Source organism: Lepidochelys olivacea, assembly GCF_965140295.1.
Source record: "Lepidochelys olivacea isolate rLepOli2 genome assembly, chromosome: 2".
NCBI classification, from domain to species: domain Eukaryota; kingdom Metazoa; phylum Chordata; order Testudines; family Cheloniidae; genus Lepidochelys; species Lepidochelys olivacea.
Window position 1 is genome coordinate 42,187,891 of NC_140412.1, and position 14,723 is coordinate 42,202,613.

The 14,723-nt window shown below is 42.2% G+C and overlaps 1 protein-coding gene across 3 annotated transcripts in view; it reads right to left on the minus strand.

The window, feature by feature from the left end:
• CPQ (carboxypeptidase Q) overlaps positions 1–14,723 on the minus strand; it is a 270,868-nt gene that overhangs the window by 61,122 nt on the left and 195,023 nt on the right. For all 3 annotated transcript variants that reach the window (XM_084619637.1, XM_084619636.1, XM_084619638.1), the window contains exon 6: positions 4,588–4,679. In XM_084619637.1, coding sequence (XP_084475763.1) covers positions 4,588–4,679 — 92 coding nt within the window. The remainder of the gene's footprint in view (positions 1–4,587; positions 4,680–14,723) is intronic.

Genomic DNA, 14,723 nt, shown 5'->3' on the forward strand with positions numbered 1-14,723 from the left:
CAGGACAAGGCTTATGGCTTAAAGCGATGGCTTTTGGCTTGTGCAACGCATAAGCCACATTTGAGAGGCTAACAGAGATGGTATTATGTTGCATGCCCTTCTCAGCCCGTTTGTTATACCCAGATGGTATCCTGGTACATGCTAAAACCTTTGAACAAGAACTAAAATATTTACAAATGGCCTGTGATAAGCTGAAGATGGACAATTTGAAACTGAACTCAAAGAAATGTAAGGTGTTCCAAAAAAAGTTAATCTACCCCAGACACACAATTAGTGAGGAGGGAATGTCCACTGACAAAAATAAAACTGAGGATGTAAAAAGCCAGACAACTTCCCAGACACTCACAGATGTGCAGAGTTTTATAGGCCTCTGCTCCTGTTACAAAAAGTCCATTTGTGGGTTTGCCAATATTGCAAAATACTGCATAGGTTGTGTGAGAAAGGGAAACCATTTCAGTGGTCAGCAGAGCAAAGATGTAGCATTTTGAGAGTTAAAAAAGGCTCTACTGACCGCTCCTGTTTTGGCCTATCTGTGTTTCAAACCCTTTTCATATTTGATACAGATGCTAGTAACTAAAGTCTGGGGGCAGTATTGGCACAAGACAACAAGGGGCTTGAGAGGGTGGGAGCTTACTATAGCAAAAATCTAAGTTCTCCTGAGAGAAATTACTGCACCACCAGAAAGGAACTCCTAACAGTGGTTGCATCTATAGAAAATTTTCATCATTGCTTGTATGGGATGAAGTTTCTGGGCAGGACAGGACAGGCTTCCTTGCAATGGCTCATTAGATTCAGGAATCCTGAGGGACAGCCTTTACTGTTGGTTGGAAAAATGTCAGGGTTAGGATTTCACAATCAGACAGTGGTTAGGTCATAAGCATGGTAATGCTGATGCCTTGTCCAAACAGCCTTGTTGGGAGGCTAATTGCAAACACTGTCCCAAGCCGGAGAGCAAGGAATTAGTTGCTCAAGGTAATGGATGTGGCTCTCTTTCTTGATTTTTCAGAAGTACCTATGTTCTTAATTCATCCCTGGAACAATGGGGATGGAGCTGCAGGAATGGACCCCAGAGCAGTTAAAACTTCCCCAAAGAAAGAATCCTCATACGGTGGTACAGTGTGAGTGGAAAATCAACTGGCAAATGCAGCCAGCCTAGAATGCAGTGTCCCCTAACACCACCACAATAAAAGGGTTCTGGTCACACTGGGAAAACTTGGAATTTAAAGTTGAAATATTGTACAGAAGATGGGAAAAACCAGTGGGTGATGGATACAGGCACCAGTGGGTTGTCAGATACATTGAAAAAAGAAGTTCTGAGGTTATGTCATGAGATCTAAACTGATGAACATTTTGAGATTGCAAAAACCTTAGCCAAGCTAAGGGAGAATTTCTATTGGGTAAAGTTCAGGGAGAATGTAGAAAGCTGGTGCAGGAAATGTGATGCTCACATTGCAAAGAAAGGCACTGGGAGTACCCCTTTGCAGCAGTATCTTGTGGGGACACCAATGGACTGCATTGCCATTCATGTTCTTGGGCCCTTGCCTGAGACAGAGACAGCCAGTCATCATTTGCTGGTAGCTATGGACTATTCACAAAATGGCCTGAGACTTACTTAATAGGAAATTAAGAGGCTGTGACAGTAGCAGTAGTTCTAGTGAATTAATTCTTCACCAGATTTAGGGTCCAGGGGGAGGTACTCACTTTGAATCCAAAGTGTTTCAACAGGTTTGAGGGATTCGGGGAGCCACAAAACTCCACCATGCCTTTATATTCTGCATGTCTGGGGTGGTGCAAAAGGTTCAGTAGGACTTTGGGGTTTAGCTGGTAACCTTTGTAGAACAGCACCAAAGGGACTGGAACCAGTATATCCCATTCTTTCCGATGGCTTATAGAACATCAATGAGATTACAGTGTGCCCCAGAACTCTTCATGTTTGGGCAGGAGCCAAGGAACCCAGCAAACCTTTTGTACGGAGTTTCTGAAGAGGAACAAAAGGAATTGAACCATTTGGACTACACAGAAACCCTACAATACAAAACTGAAAAACTTCACACCTTTGCTACGGAAAATTTTTGGATAGCCTCTGATAAAATGAAGAGACTCTATGATGTAAGGTCATATGGGGAAACTTTTAAAAGAGGGAACCTTATTTGGTGAAAGAAGGGTAGGAGCCCTAAGAAGGGTAGGAGCCTTGGGAGGGACCCTATACAGTAGTGACGCAAATAAAGAAAGGATGCAGTTGGGTCCCAGGACTAAACCCAAAGTTATCCATAAAGGCCATTTAAGGCGATATCAGGGGGACAGGATTTCAGCATGGCTGCTCCCTGAATCTGACAACTGAGGATGCTGAGGCTGGGAAAGTTGTGACTGTAATGAGTCTCCCCATTCTGACAGAAAAGAGCAGGAATTGTTCTTGGAACTGTTACAGCCACCAAGTTCCACAGAAACAACAGACATACCTCAGGAGCACAATTAAAAGAAGTTCAGGGAGAGAAAAGCCCCAAAGCCAGGTTTGGGCGGGAATCCAATCCTTTTCTGTTTGTGATGTGAAACTTTCTTGACAGAAAGACCCTGAACATATGTAATAGGTAAGTGTGTATCATTAGTAATTTGTTAAATTATTTCTTTTCTTTCTGTTTGGGATGGGTTATTGCGGGTCACCATTTTAGGCCTCATCGAGATGATGGGCAAAGCTCAGGTGGGGAGTATTGTTATGAGATGGGTGAAACTTTGTTATAGGTTAAGTTAAAACCTCATTCAAACAGATATGCGAATGGGTCCCCCATTTAAGACAGTTGTAACAGACAGTTAAGGGGCTACATCTAAAACAAAGCCTAATAAAGTCCACCCAGGAGCTACCACCAGGTGAGTGGAGAGTTCGATAGGATATCGTGGCCAGGTGGAAGGGAGAGAACACTGAAGGTACATCTAAACTTAAAATGCTACTTCAGTATAGACACTCACTACGGCAACGGGAGGGGTTCTCCTGTTGTTGTAGTTTATCGCCTCTCAAGGAGGTGGACTGCTAGGTCAACAGAATTCTTCCATCAACCTAGCGCTGTCTACATGGGGGATTAGGTCAGCATGGCTATGTCTCTCAGGGGTGTGTATTTTTCACATCCCTGAGAGACTTTGCTATGCCGATATAAGCTTTCCTGAGTAGACCAGCCCACAAAAAACTGAAAAAAAATGACAGAGTGAGGAACAGACTGAAGGAGCAACTGAAATCATAATGACTGTCTCCGGAAGAAACCTGGGGAGAGGTTTTTGGGCCAGGGTGCAGGCTGAAAAGAGTGCTCTCGGTGCTGTAAGCAAAAGAAGCTGTTTCCTGCTATTTAATTCCTGCATTCAGAGACACAGGACTTTGTACTTCTTGGTCAATAAATAAAACTCTATCAAAGAAAATACCAGACTCCATTAATTTCTGCTTCCAACGAGATCATCAATGGAATCCGGAAATTTTACTAGCACTTGGGTCAAAAAAGGAGCAACAATAACATCATAAACGCTCTGCCAGGAATTTTTATTGCAAGACATGGATTCTGAAAAAACCTGCTGTCATGGTAGAACAAAAACTTTAAACACATTTTTCTTCATCAATTTCTTGGCTTTGCATTGCAGGTTTAAGCATTGTTGAGATTAACTACTACCAAATAAGGGATCACAAAACACAGATAAAAATCAGGAGTTAGTTATATGATTACAGGGTTAGCTTCCTACAAAATGTTTATATTTTGAAAATTGTTGGCTCCAGGACAGTTTTATGAAGTTATCATTCATGTCATGCAATCCTTTGAAGAGACAACTGTGCACAGCTAATATGGAAATAATATTATGTGATATTTTCAGCCTAATTACCAGTCCTAAAAAGGAGTTTTATAATTTTACTTAGCATAATCAAAAATAGCTAGTGATGGCATTTAAAATGTCCTTGATCCCATACAGTAAACAATAATTGGCAGAAAGCATTTTAGATCATACTCACCATTAAAATGTTATATATCTGTGCTTCCAAAGAGAGTTCTCTCTTTACTAGTTTATTCATTACATTTTAGTGGACTATGCAACATGCAGTGAAACAGAAATGTAAAGGGTAAATTAAATGGATTAATATTGACAAAGTGTATGGATTGCTCACCCCATTTGAGGGCAGGCAGTTAGCTGTTTTTTGAAAGCCACAGCAGATATCCTCATGAAATATTCGCTTCATAACAGCTTTGTGACATGGTATGGTACATCAAGTAAAGTACCTGCAGAGCTTATCATACCCATTAACTTTTGACCTTCAAATGAGAAGTCCCTACCATTTTTCCCTTTTGCAATCCAAATGAATGTCTGAGTCAGAGAGTTACATTAACAAACCAATGGAAGAGAAGCACAAGAGGATGGAACTTCCTTTTTTTCTAAAAGGACTATATTAAAACACAGAGTATTTCACAACATCTTGCACATAAAGTTGTGCCTATGTATCTGCAGGCAGAACTGGACCCTATATGGTTAGACGAAGAGTCTGACATTTTGAAAATCTAGTATTCTCAGTCAAAAAAGCAAATACTATAACATGGATCATTTTATTACATAATTTACCTTGTGTAACTGGTAGTACTGCTCAGCACCCACCCCTCCTGGTTCTTCTGCAGTCCATAGCACCAACCGCAGAGTTCTCTTGGGGCGGAGCCCTAGGACATACAAAATTAAATATGGCTTTTAGTCCCAAACGTTCTATTTGTCTAAACAATTCATGTGTTGGCCTCCATTTCCCCAGGGCAGCTGCATATGAATTTCCATCAAACAGCCACCTTTGCTCTATGACCGCAACAAAAAGCGAGCATTAATACTTTTACTGCTGCAGAGTAGAAGATGTATAGCTGGGGCCACTATTAGTGTGGTAGCAGGGGAAGCTGCTGTGTGTTACAGCCATCTGTACAGGCCTGAACAACAGAGGCTCCATGGTCACTTCCTTACCTAGGTCTCTTACATAGCAACATGTACTACTTCCCCTGCCATGCCTGAAATCAATCAACTAATCATACCGCTTTCAGCGGACTTGCTGGTAAGGATCCTCATTACCGTCACCTTAATTGAAGATATGCTATCAGATTTGTATGAGAAACTCTAACGGTTTTAAGTACTAAAGGACAGTAGGATATAATTTTGCTATTCATTACACATTACTAAGAATGAAATAGCAGAGAGAGCTGTACTTTAGACCCTGACATACAACCAGCTGCTGAGCATATGCAAAGCTTTTTAAAGCAAGGCAAGTGCAGGACAATTCTGTGAGAGCAATGAGAAAGGAGAAGGAGAAGGAGAAAAGTAGAGTCTACCCTGCAAAAGAGGGTATTGCTGTAACAGATCCAGGCAGATATAAATTCTGGTCTTTGATTTATGGTTAATTAATTCAGTTAATTAAATCTGGTAAATCAGTTCATGAATGATTATATTTATTCTGTGCATCAACATTTAACACTTAAAAAAAAATGCTTAGAGCTCCCCTACAGTATAATTTTTAAGAATGGTCAAGAAAAGGCATAGGGGGAAGCCAGTTGTGAAAAAGTTATTGGAACATAGTCATGCACATCTCTTTCACTAATTATAACCACCACCATCCATTTTTCCCCACCTGAAAGAAATCAGGAATACAAACAGATTTGACCCCCCCCCCCATTAAAGTTCACTTTCAACATAAATGAAGAGAAGCAAAAGGTTTGCTATTAGAAATAACACATTAGGGACCCTAATAATTGAAGACAGACAACAGAAACAAAATATGAAAAACTTACACTTTCCATTATTCTGTAATTCAGGAAGTACAAACAATAGAATCCAGTAATTAAAACTACATTTTCTAAATGCAAGTCACCTGACTCTAAATGCAGAAGAACCCTCATTTTTTTAAAAACAGCCCCCCCCCAAAGTAATTACAACACATGATTAGTCTCCTTCCTATTTCAAATCAGCCAGATGGCCAATGATGTCATATTATGACAATAATATAGATATCACATTGAAGTTAGCAAGACTATGACCACAAAATAACCAAATGTGGCAGCAACTTGGTTAATAAAAAAGGCCACTCTAAGTCATAAATCATTATCTGGCCCCAAAACCACATCAGAAGAGTGTGTGTCATGTTCCAAAGGGTGCTGAAGGTTAAGACTTAAGTGACAATTAGATACGATATTTGAAAGGTTGTTTTTACTTAACTATCACATCACAAAATACTACACACGGAGGGCCAAGTCTTCGTCCACTGCATAAAGTGTATGTAAAAGGGCTTTGTGCAAGGGTATCTCTTGATGGATGGCACCAGAATTTTCCCTCTCTCCCTAGGCCGTGGAGCACCAGCACAGCTGCTGCTATACCGCAGAGACTTGTAGTAGCCCCTGCTGCCACTAAAGTTGCACTACATGGGTGAAGGGTTTGGCCAGTAGCTTCATGTGGTCATGTTCAAACCTGCACCCCTCCAATGGCTCACCCCTCATACTGCTGTGGTATGAGCTACTGAGGTGTTCTGTTCCCTGGCATAAAAGGAGTATGAGACCCTAGTGTGTGGCCCCTTCTTAGGCCTGTCATTCCACCTCTCCAGTGCAGTGGAAGAATAGTAGCTACACTGAATCTGGGTCCTTTCACGCCTGGAAGTGGGGAGAAAGGATCTAGCACTGAAGGCCTAAGAGGTTGCTGGGAGACAAAGATTTGGTTGTGTGTTCTACTGAATTGTAAAGTACATGTTAAAAATATAAGCTATTCAGGTTTGGGATTTTTAAAATACAGATGAGGTAATTTAAATTCCCTCATTATCAGACTGTAAAAAGTCAGACTGTAAAAAGATAACAAATATTTCTCTACCTGATATTCAAAAATAACTCTTGTGACCACAGACTATCAAACAAATCCAATATTCACAAGTTAGCAGAATTGCAAAGAAAACTGCTCTGTGCCTGCTGTTATTAAAAAGGAAATTATTTGTTTAAGGCACATTCTTGTTAATCAAGTTTACTATGGCTTAAATAAGGGTTTTGTTTTAAAACACTGCTTCCTAGTAAGGTATAATCCACCAGAACAGCAAGAGATTTTTTTTGTTGATTAAGGCACAATATCATCTAGTAAAAGTATTGGTAAAATGTAATTTAGCCTAGAAAACCATGTTCTGTGATGATTAGAGTACACTATATGGAGAACTGTATGGCAAACTTCAAGCCAATCACTGCTTTAGTGCACAGAACAAAAGCATAAATAAAATAATGTGTCTCTGCTTTTCCACCTAGATAAATGATAGAATATACACTTTAAATAATGACAGTAGAAAAATAAGATTTTTTTATTTAGATGTTATATAAACATAAAATAGATCACTATTGCAATCTGTAGCTGGTTATAACATTATTTTCTTGATTTATTAATGCAATGATCCTATTGTGTCCTTACTGATGCCATGTATACCTAATACCGGTATGCAATTCAAATGAAAGTGGAGGAACCTGACATTTGTTCAAACCATACAAAGTCAATATTCCTCATTCTGAGAGATGTAACGCATCCAAATAAGACTGTCTAGCACTGGAAGAATGTGGGTGGATAAGACGAAGATGATATCCAAAAGGGGATGGAAGGCACCCAAAATAATAAATAATCTCTGCTTAATCATGCATAATTAAGAACACATCCAAGGTAACCACAGAACCCTCCTCTAGGAACAGATTCATTCAAAAGTCAGCCAGGTTCCAATACAGCAGAAAATTAACTGCACTGTGTGGAATCTCACCTTTAACTAGGAAAAGTGTTCATTCACTCACATTTTAAACAAGTCCCTTGACTTTATTCAAACACATAGGGCCTGATTCTGATCACATGTTTCAATGGAGTTGTTCCTGATTTACCCCAATGAGAGTAAGAGAATAGCCCCATACTGTACAAATGCTTGTCACACAACCTGGTTACCACACTATCTTGGTAAAATGTCACAAAAATGCATTTTATCTGGGGTGACCAGATGTCCTGATTTTATAGGACAGTCCTGATATTTGGGGCTTTTTCTTATATAGGTGCCTATTGCCCCCCTTGTCCCGATTTTTCATACTTGCTATCTGGACACCCTATTTTACCCCTAGTTTCTATACCCACATTGCCCACTCTGGGCAGGAGAAATAATAGAGGGGCCAGGCCCTCAGGATAAATTTTAAAAGCCATTTCAATCTACCTCATTTTTAGGGTGACTAGAGCTAAGTTCCCTCCAAGCTGCACAGCTGTGCAGCAGGCTATCAAGGGCCACGCAGGCGGGGAGAGGTGTCTCTCTCCGGCACTGGAGCTGCCCCGGTGGGGAGAGGTGCTCTCCTTTGGCCCTGGGCTGCTGAGATGAGAGAGTGCTTGGGGGAGTCCTCTCTCTTCACTGCAGCGCTGGGGCAGCCTCCATCCCAAACCCCTCATCCCTGGCCCCACCCCAGAGCCCACACCCTGCGCCAGACCCCACATCCCCCAATCCTCTGCCCTAGCCCTGAGCCCCCTTCCGCATCCCAAACCCCTCATCCTCAGCCCCGCTCCAGAGCCCACACCCCCACACACCCCAACCATCTGTCCCAGCCCTGAGCCCTCTCCCACACTCTGAACCACTCGACCCCACCCCCACCCCACATCACCTCCATATTGGTGCACATGGTGCAAACTCATTCCACATATGGATGTAAAAAAATTAGAGGAAACATTGGACTGGAGGTAGAGGTGTGTGTGAGTTTCATGCCACCACTTCTGTCCTATTACATCCTAGATGCCAATGCAGTTAGTCGGCATTCCTCAGCATCCTTTCATTGGACAGTACTTTACTGTAATCACCCCCAAACACTGCAGTATCACTAATGTAAGATGCAATCCTTATTGATGTCATGTTCTCTTATCTCACTTAAGCAATCCTAAAGCATGCACCAACTTCAGTGGGAACAAGATCAGACCTAATATCAAATAACCAAACCAAATGAGTACATGAGAACCATTAAAAACCTGCCCTGTAATCACATTGAAAGTGTTTGCTGGATATTCACAAAAGTTAGTTTTATAAGATTATCTTTGATCTGAGTGGCCTCCCACACTGCAACCAAATGCATTAATAGCAGTGTTTATGCCATAATTAATTGAAAAGTTGATTGCTAGAAATATTGAGACATGTATATATGCACCATTTGTTAATCTTGAGTTGCACCTGGATGCATTATATATCTTGATGTGCTTATTGTTACCCCATATATGTTATTACAACCCTGGATTAGTTCCCCAGGTGAAAATGCACCATGCTGCTGTACTGGACCGAAATCACGGATCCCATGTGCTCCTAGTTTGGTGGAGCTGAGCAGAGTTTAGGTGCTGGGCCTCTAGGTACAGACACCCTTCTTGGGAGTCCAATTGCCTAGACCTTGAAACTACTGCTTTTGCTCCAAGCCTCCCCAGTAGCTGCTACACTTTCACAGAGTTCTAGTCAAGCTGCGGACCCTGTGGTTTACAGTTTCCCTCTTCAGAGGCTACATGACAGTAAAAGCAAGTAATACAACGACTCTGCAGAGGAATGTTTAAACGCACATATACTTAGACAGCAAACGAGCCATACAGGTCTATGGAAAAACAACAAAACCTGCACACAAATCCCTGCCTCAGTTTCCTCAGTTTCTCCAACAGCCATGTGGGATTTAGTTAGTCTCTCTTCCGGGGGTTCAGGATTTATCTTCTCCTCCTTCTCAGCCATGTCTGCTTCTGATCTTAGTCTTCTCCCCCTTTCAAAATGGCCAGCGAGAGCACCTCCCTTTTATAAATTTCCAATCCTCCCCGCCCCCTCCCCCGGCCTCTGCCCTTGTCAGATGAATCTCCTCAGTGACTTCAAGTCCCTCATCAAGCAATTGCTTGGCTGGTTACAAGCTCGCTTAGGGTATGTCTACACTGGCAAGTTTCTGCGCAACAAGTTATACCTCTTTCATTAAAGCGCTGGAATTAAAGTGCTGTTGCGTGCCCACACTGTGCTCCTTATGACCCTGGAGCGCATCCACATTAGCAGCTCTTGCAACGACAAAGAGAGCAGTGCATTGTGGTAGCTATCCCACTGTGCAACTGGCCGCAGGGTGCTTTGGGAAGGGTTTGCAATGCCTCATGGGGAAGGCACAGCATCACATGATGCAGGTTTCCCAATCCCATAGTTCCATGGGCATCCTACTACATTGCCAGCTGCTTTTCAACTGAAGTGTGCGGGGGAGAGTGTGTGACAGGGAGTGTGTGTGTGTGTGTGTGTGTGTGTGGAGGGGGGGAAGAGAGACAGTGTATTTCGGGGGACAGAGAGTGTGTCAGCATGCTGTCTTCTAAGGTCAGACAGTGGCAAGAAGCAACACACACACACACCTGCCTCAGGGTTCAACAGCACGAGCATTCCACATTAATGGTTTGCTTTGTGTCCAGGAGCACAATATGCAATGGCTGTCAGAAACAGAGCTTTGAAAGGGGAGAGGTGCCTGTCTCCCGGGAAGCCGAGTTCAAAACAATGAGCAGAGCAGCCACTTGAGGGATTATGGGACACTTCCGGAGGCCAATTGATTGCTTTCTGGGCTGTAACGTGTTTACACTGCCAATACAGCGCTGGAGCCTCTGTGCTTTGAGGCTTACGACTATCGTCGAGGTGGTTTTTTTGCAACGCTGCAACTGGGGAGTTTCTGCGCAAAAGTGGCTTGGCAGTGTGTACATGTCAGGAGTTACACTGCAGAAAGCTGCTTTACTGCACAGTAACTTGCCCGTGTAGACAGGCCTTAGTTGAATGGTTGCATGGGAGGCTGCTAGCTTGCCACTTATATGAGTTCATTCCATTGGTGGGGAGAGCACACTGATATTTCTCCCTCTCTTGCACAGCAAGCATAAGGGCCAGGCAGAATTACAGGCGGAAGTCAGCTGCACCTAATAAAAAAAGCATAGCAGCAGATGTACAGATTGTGCCTGGGAACTCTGGAAGCTGGGATGCCTCCCAGGGCTCCCTCTGGGGTATTGCAGCTCCACTACCGCCACAGGGCTCCGCCTAAATGGAACACTTGAGTCCCCACTGAATACCAAACTGGTACAAATTACACTACATGACTACTTACTCCACTGTTTAAGCTACTGCTGTATTTGTTACAGAAATTTCCATGGAGCCGCACTTGCTTACACCAGCTTCAAGTTTGGCCCACTGTTAAATTTAGCATTTTTTTCCATTAGTAGCCTACTGTCTGGGTCTGCTTTTATAAAGTACATTTACGTATCTGAAACAAGATACAAAATGTACAGCATGTTCCATTGTTGTTACTCATTAAATCCTTACTGCATCCTCTATGTTGTTCAGGTTTGTAGGGTGATCTGGTTTCATTAGAATAAAGAGATTCACTGGATGACACTAGCATTTAAAGGCCTGGCAGGAAACTTGAGACATCTTTGAAAAATGCCTGATGCCAATAAAAGAGGAAGATCTAAATTCTCTGTGTAGAAAACACAAAAAGAAATGTACGACTACATGCTTGGTTAACAGAAGCCTCAGAATTAGGTGCCAAATGCATTCGTAAGATTTGTGTATGTTCAGGCACCAGCATGGTTTCCCTAAGTAAAATTAAATGGTACACTAAATATGATTTCCTATGAGGGTTCTCATTGTGATATTAATGAGTTGTTTTCATAGTAGTTTTCTCCTGATTCTACTCATTTACAAAGGTGTAAGTTAGGAAAAACTCCACTCATCACTAGTTTGAATTAGTTAAGCAAGATAATAATCTTACATAGCAAAAAGTCTGTGTCTCTAACACCAGCATACTATTTGCGTCTGTGTCCCATCATCACTCTACTGTTCCCCAGAGTTGACACCTATGTTCTCCTTGTCTAATGGTTTGTATCTAGTAGTTTGAGGGCCCATTTATTTTCTCCCAAACACATAGTGCTGAGGATTCAACACTATTAATTAATATGCTGTACATCGTGCCATTCCTCTAATTCAAACAGCCTAATACCAACAATTAAAATTAAGTGCCTGATGCACATCCGATGGAAGTTCCTATTTATATTTGTCAAATGATAGTGGCCCATTTTAAAAAGGAATCCTTTGATCCTGGGTATGTGTTTAGAATCTGAAGTTGAACACAACCTCTTGCTTACAACCAGTTAAGAATTCATTGCAGGTGCAGGAAGGCTAGGAAACTGTCCCTTTTATGAGAAAAATCTATTCACATTAGAATAAAAGAAAAGGAGTACTTGTGGCACCTTAGAGACTAACCAATTTATTTGAGCATAAGCTTTCATGAGCTACAGCTGCTGTAGCTCACGAAAGCTTATGCTCAAATAAATTGGTTAGTCTCTAAGGTGCCACAAGTACTCCTTTTCTTTTTGCGAATATAGACTAACACGGCTGTTACTCTGAAACCTCACATTAGAATAGCATTCACCTGATTGAATGACAACTTTAGGAGAACAGATAGACAATATTCAACTAAGTTATACAACATATACAATTCTTTTGCATGGCAAGCCCCTACCCTATAACAAAACAGAAGCTTTCCATTGACAGTCAATAGAACTAAGCACCCTAGGTGTTTTTGGAAATCCCACCTGTTCTGATTTTAAAAAGTCTCTTTGCATAATTGTGCAGAAAATTAGCAGGTGGGAGAAAGAAGGATTTTTTTTCTTCAAAATTAAGGGAGAAATTTAAAGGGTTATTTAAAACCATTAAAAAGAGAAAGAACTTGATGGAAAAACACATTTACATATTCCTATCCTTTAAAGCCCAACTTTGGATTACCAATATCCCAGTTAAGTTAAAAAATGGGAAAGGAATATACCTTTTTGGGTTGAAAAATGTAGCATGCGTGTGTTTTTTAAAGTAGATCATACAAGTTGCTTTGTTTGTTGCTGCTTTTGCTTTGTTTGTGTGGGTTATTTTATTATATTTTATTTTTGTTATGTTCAGGCCCAAAAGCAGGAGTAGACAGTGTTGGAGAAGATATTAGTGATAGGAATCTAGCAAAGATGCAGTGAATTCTGAAGATGGTTTGAGGGAAGAGACTGAGGATTCTTGGACCTCAGGAACAAGGGAGGCTGTTGCAGTCGTATGGGTTAACTTGAAAAGAAGCAGAGTCATGAGTGGGAAAACCCCACCAAAGGTGTAGTAGGCAGAATGTAGAGGAGAAAAAGAGGGAAAGGAGGAAGTGAAAACTGAGATATAAGCAGTGCTGATGAGAGCTCTGGAAGTGAGGACAAAGTTTAAATGTGATCTGGGAAGAGTCCAGTGACGGGATTATAATGTGTGTGTTCGGTGAGAGAGAGGAAATTACACTGTCAGAGTGATGGGACAGGAAGATTATTTCAGCTGAGCATTCTGGATACACTTCAGAAAGGAGGCTGGAAAGGAGGAGGCAGAGCATGAGATAAGGAAAGTACATGGAGTACGGACAGAACAGGAGGGTTGGATTTTAGAAGTCATGTAGAGGAAGAAGGGAAACTGCATTTGGTTACAGTGTGAATGTGGGAAGAGAAGGACAAGGAGAAATGGAGAATACTCCAAAGACTGTGAGCTCAGTGGCAAGCAGCGAGAGAGAGGGGGAACCATGAATTTGTCATTTGTTATAGAGAACAAGGGGAACAGAGATAGGGGAGGGTTTAGGAAGGAATCATGGGAAGCTTACTTTTGGCATGCTTAGTTTTGGAAAGTGATGGGATATCCAGGAGGAAATGTTAGAAAGGCAGCTCCTTATGCAAGACTGGACAGGACAAAGGAGTAGATTTGTGAGTAATCTGTAATCATGGTCAGTGGTGGATTAGCCACTGGGGCCCGTGCCCAAGGGCCCCAGCCAATTGGAGTGCCCCTGCGCCCTGACCTGCTCTGTCTGCCCGGCATTCCCCAGCAGTAGCGCTAGGCGAGCAGAGCAGAGCAGAGCAAGCCCCTGCACCCCGACTCTCTCTCCTGGTGGCAGTGCTGGTGGGGGGAAAGACTGCAGGCGGAAGGGGTGGGGAGAAGCCCCCACTTGCTCTGGTCCAGGGCCCCACAAAACTGTAATCCACCCCGATCATGGTAGCTAAAGCCATGTGAATGAGATCACCTAGGGAGGGGGACTATTGGAAGAGAAATAGGGAATCAAGGACAGAGCCCTGAGATCTCACCTGAAGAGAAGGACACTGAATGAAAATGGTGGGAAGAACCAGAACAATGGAGTCACTGAAGCTAATGCTTATTTAAGGTGCTCTTTTTACAGTGACTACAGGGCCAGGTTAAGTGAGTGTTACAGAGCAATATACTGAGTAGCTGTGCCTTCCTATATCTGGGGTTTTAAACAGAGAACCAATTAGTGCAGTGCCTCAACAGCAATACAATTCACACCCTCAAATACTTCCTATTACTCTCTCTTCCTGACTAGTAGCCAGTGTACATTTAAAACAACCCCCCCAAAGTAAAATTATACACATAAAAGACCGAAGTGCTGTTTCAGCCACCTCCCTGCCCCTATGGAAGGTCCAGGTTCCTGAGCAAACCGCAACAAGCAGAGAGACATTCTCCACCTGTGATGTTCATTTTTTTCCGCTTGAGTTATCTAATTTGGGGACTCCCATCCTCTCTTCCAGCAGCAGATTATTAGAAATACAGGAAAGCATTGTAAAAGTCTTGTAGAGCAGAAAATACCATGTCCTCTCACTCTCGTTCCAACACTTTACGAAGAGTGGCTGGGATGTTAAAGTAGTCTCAGCTC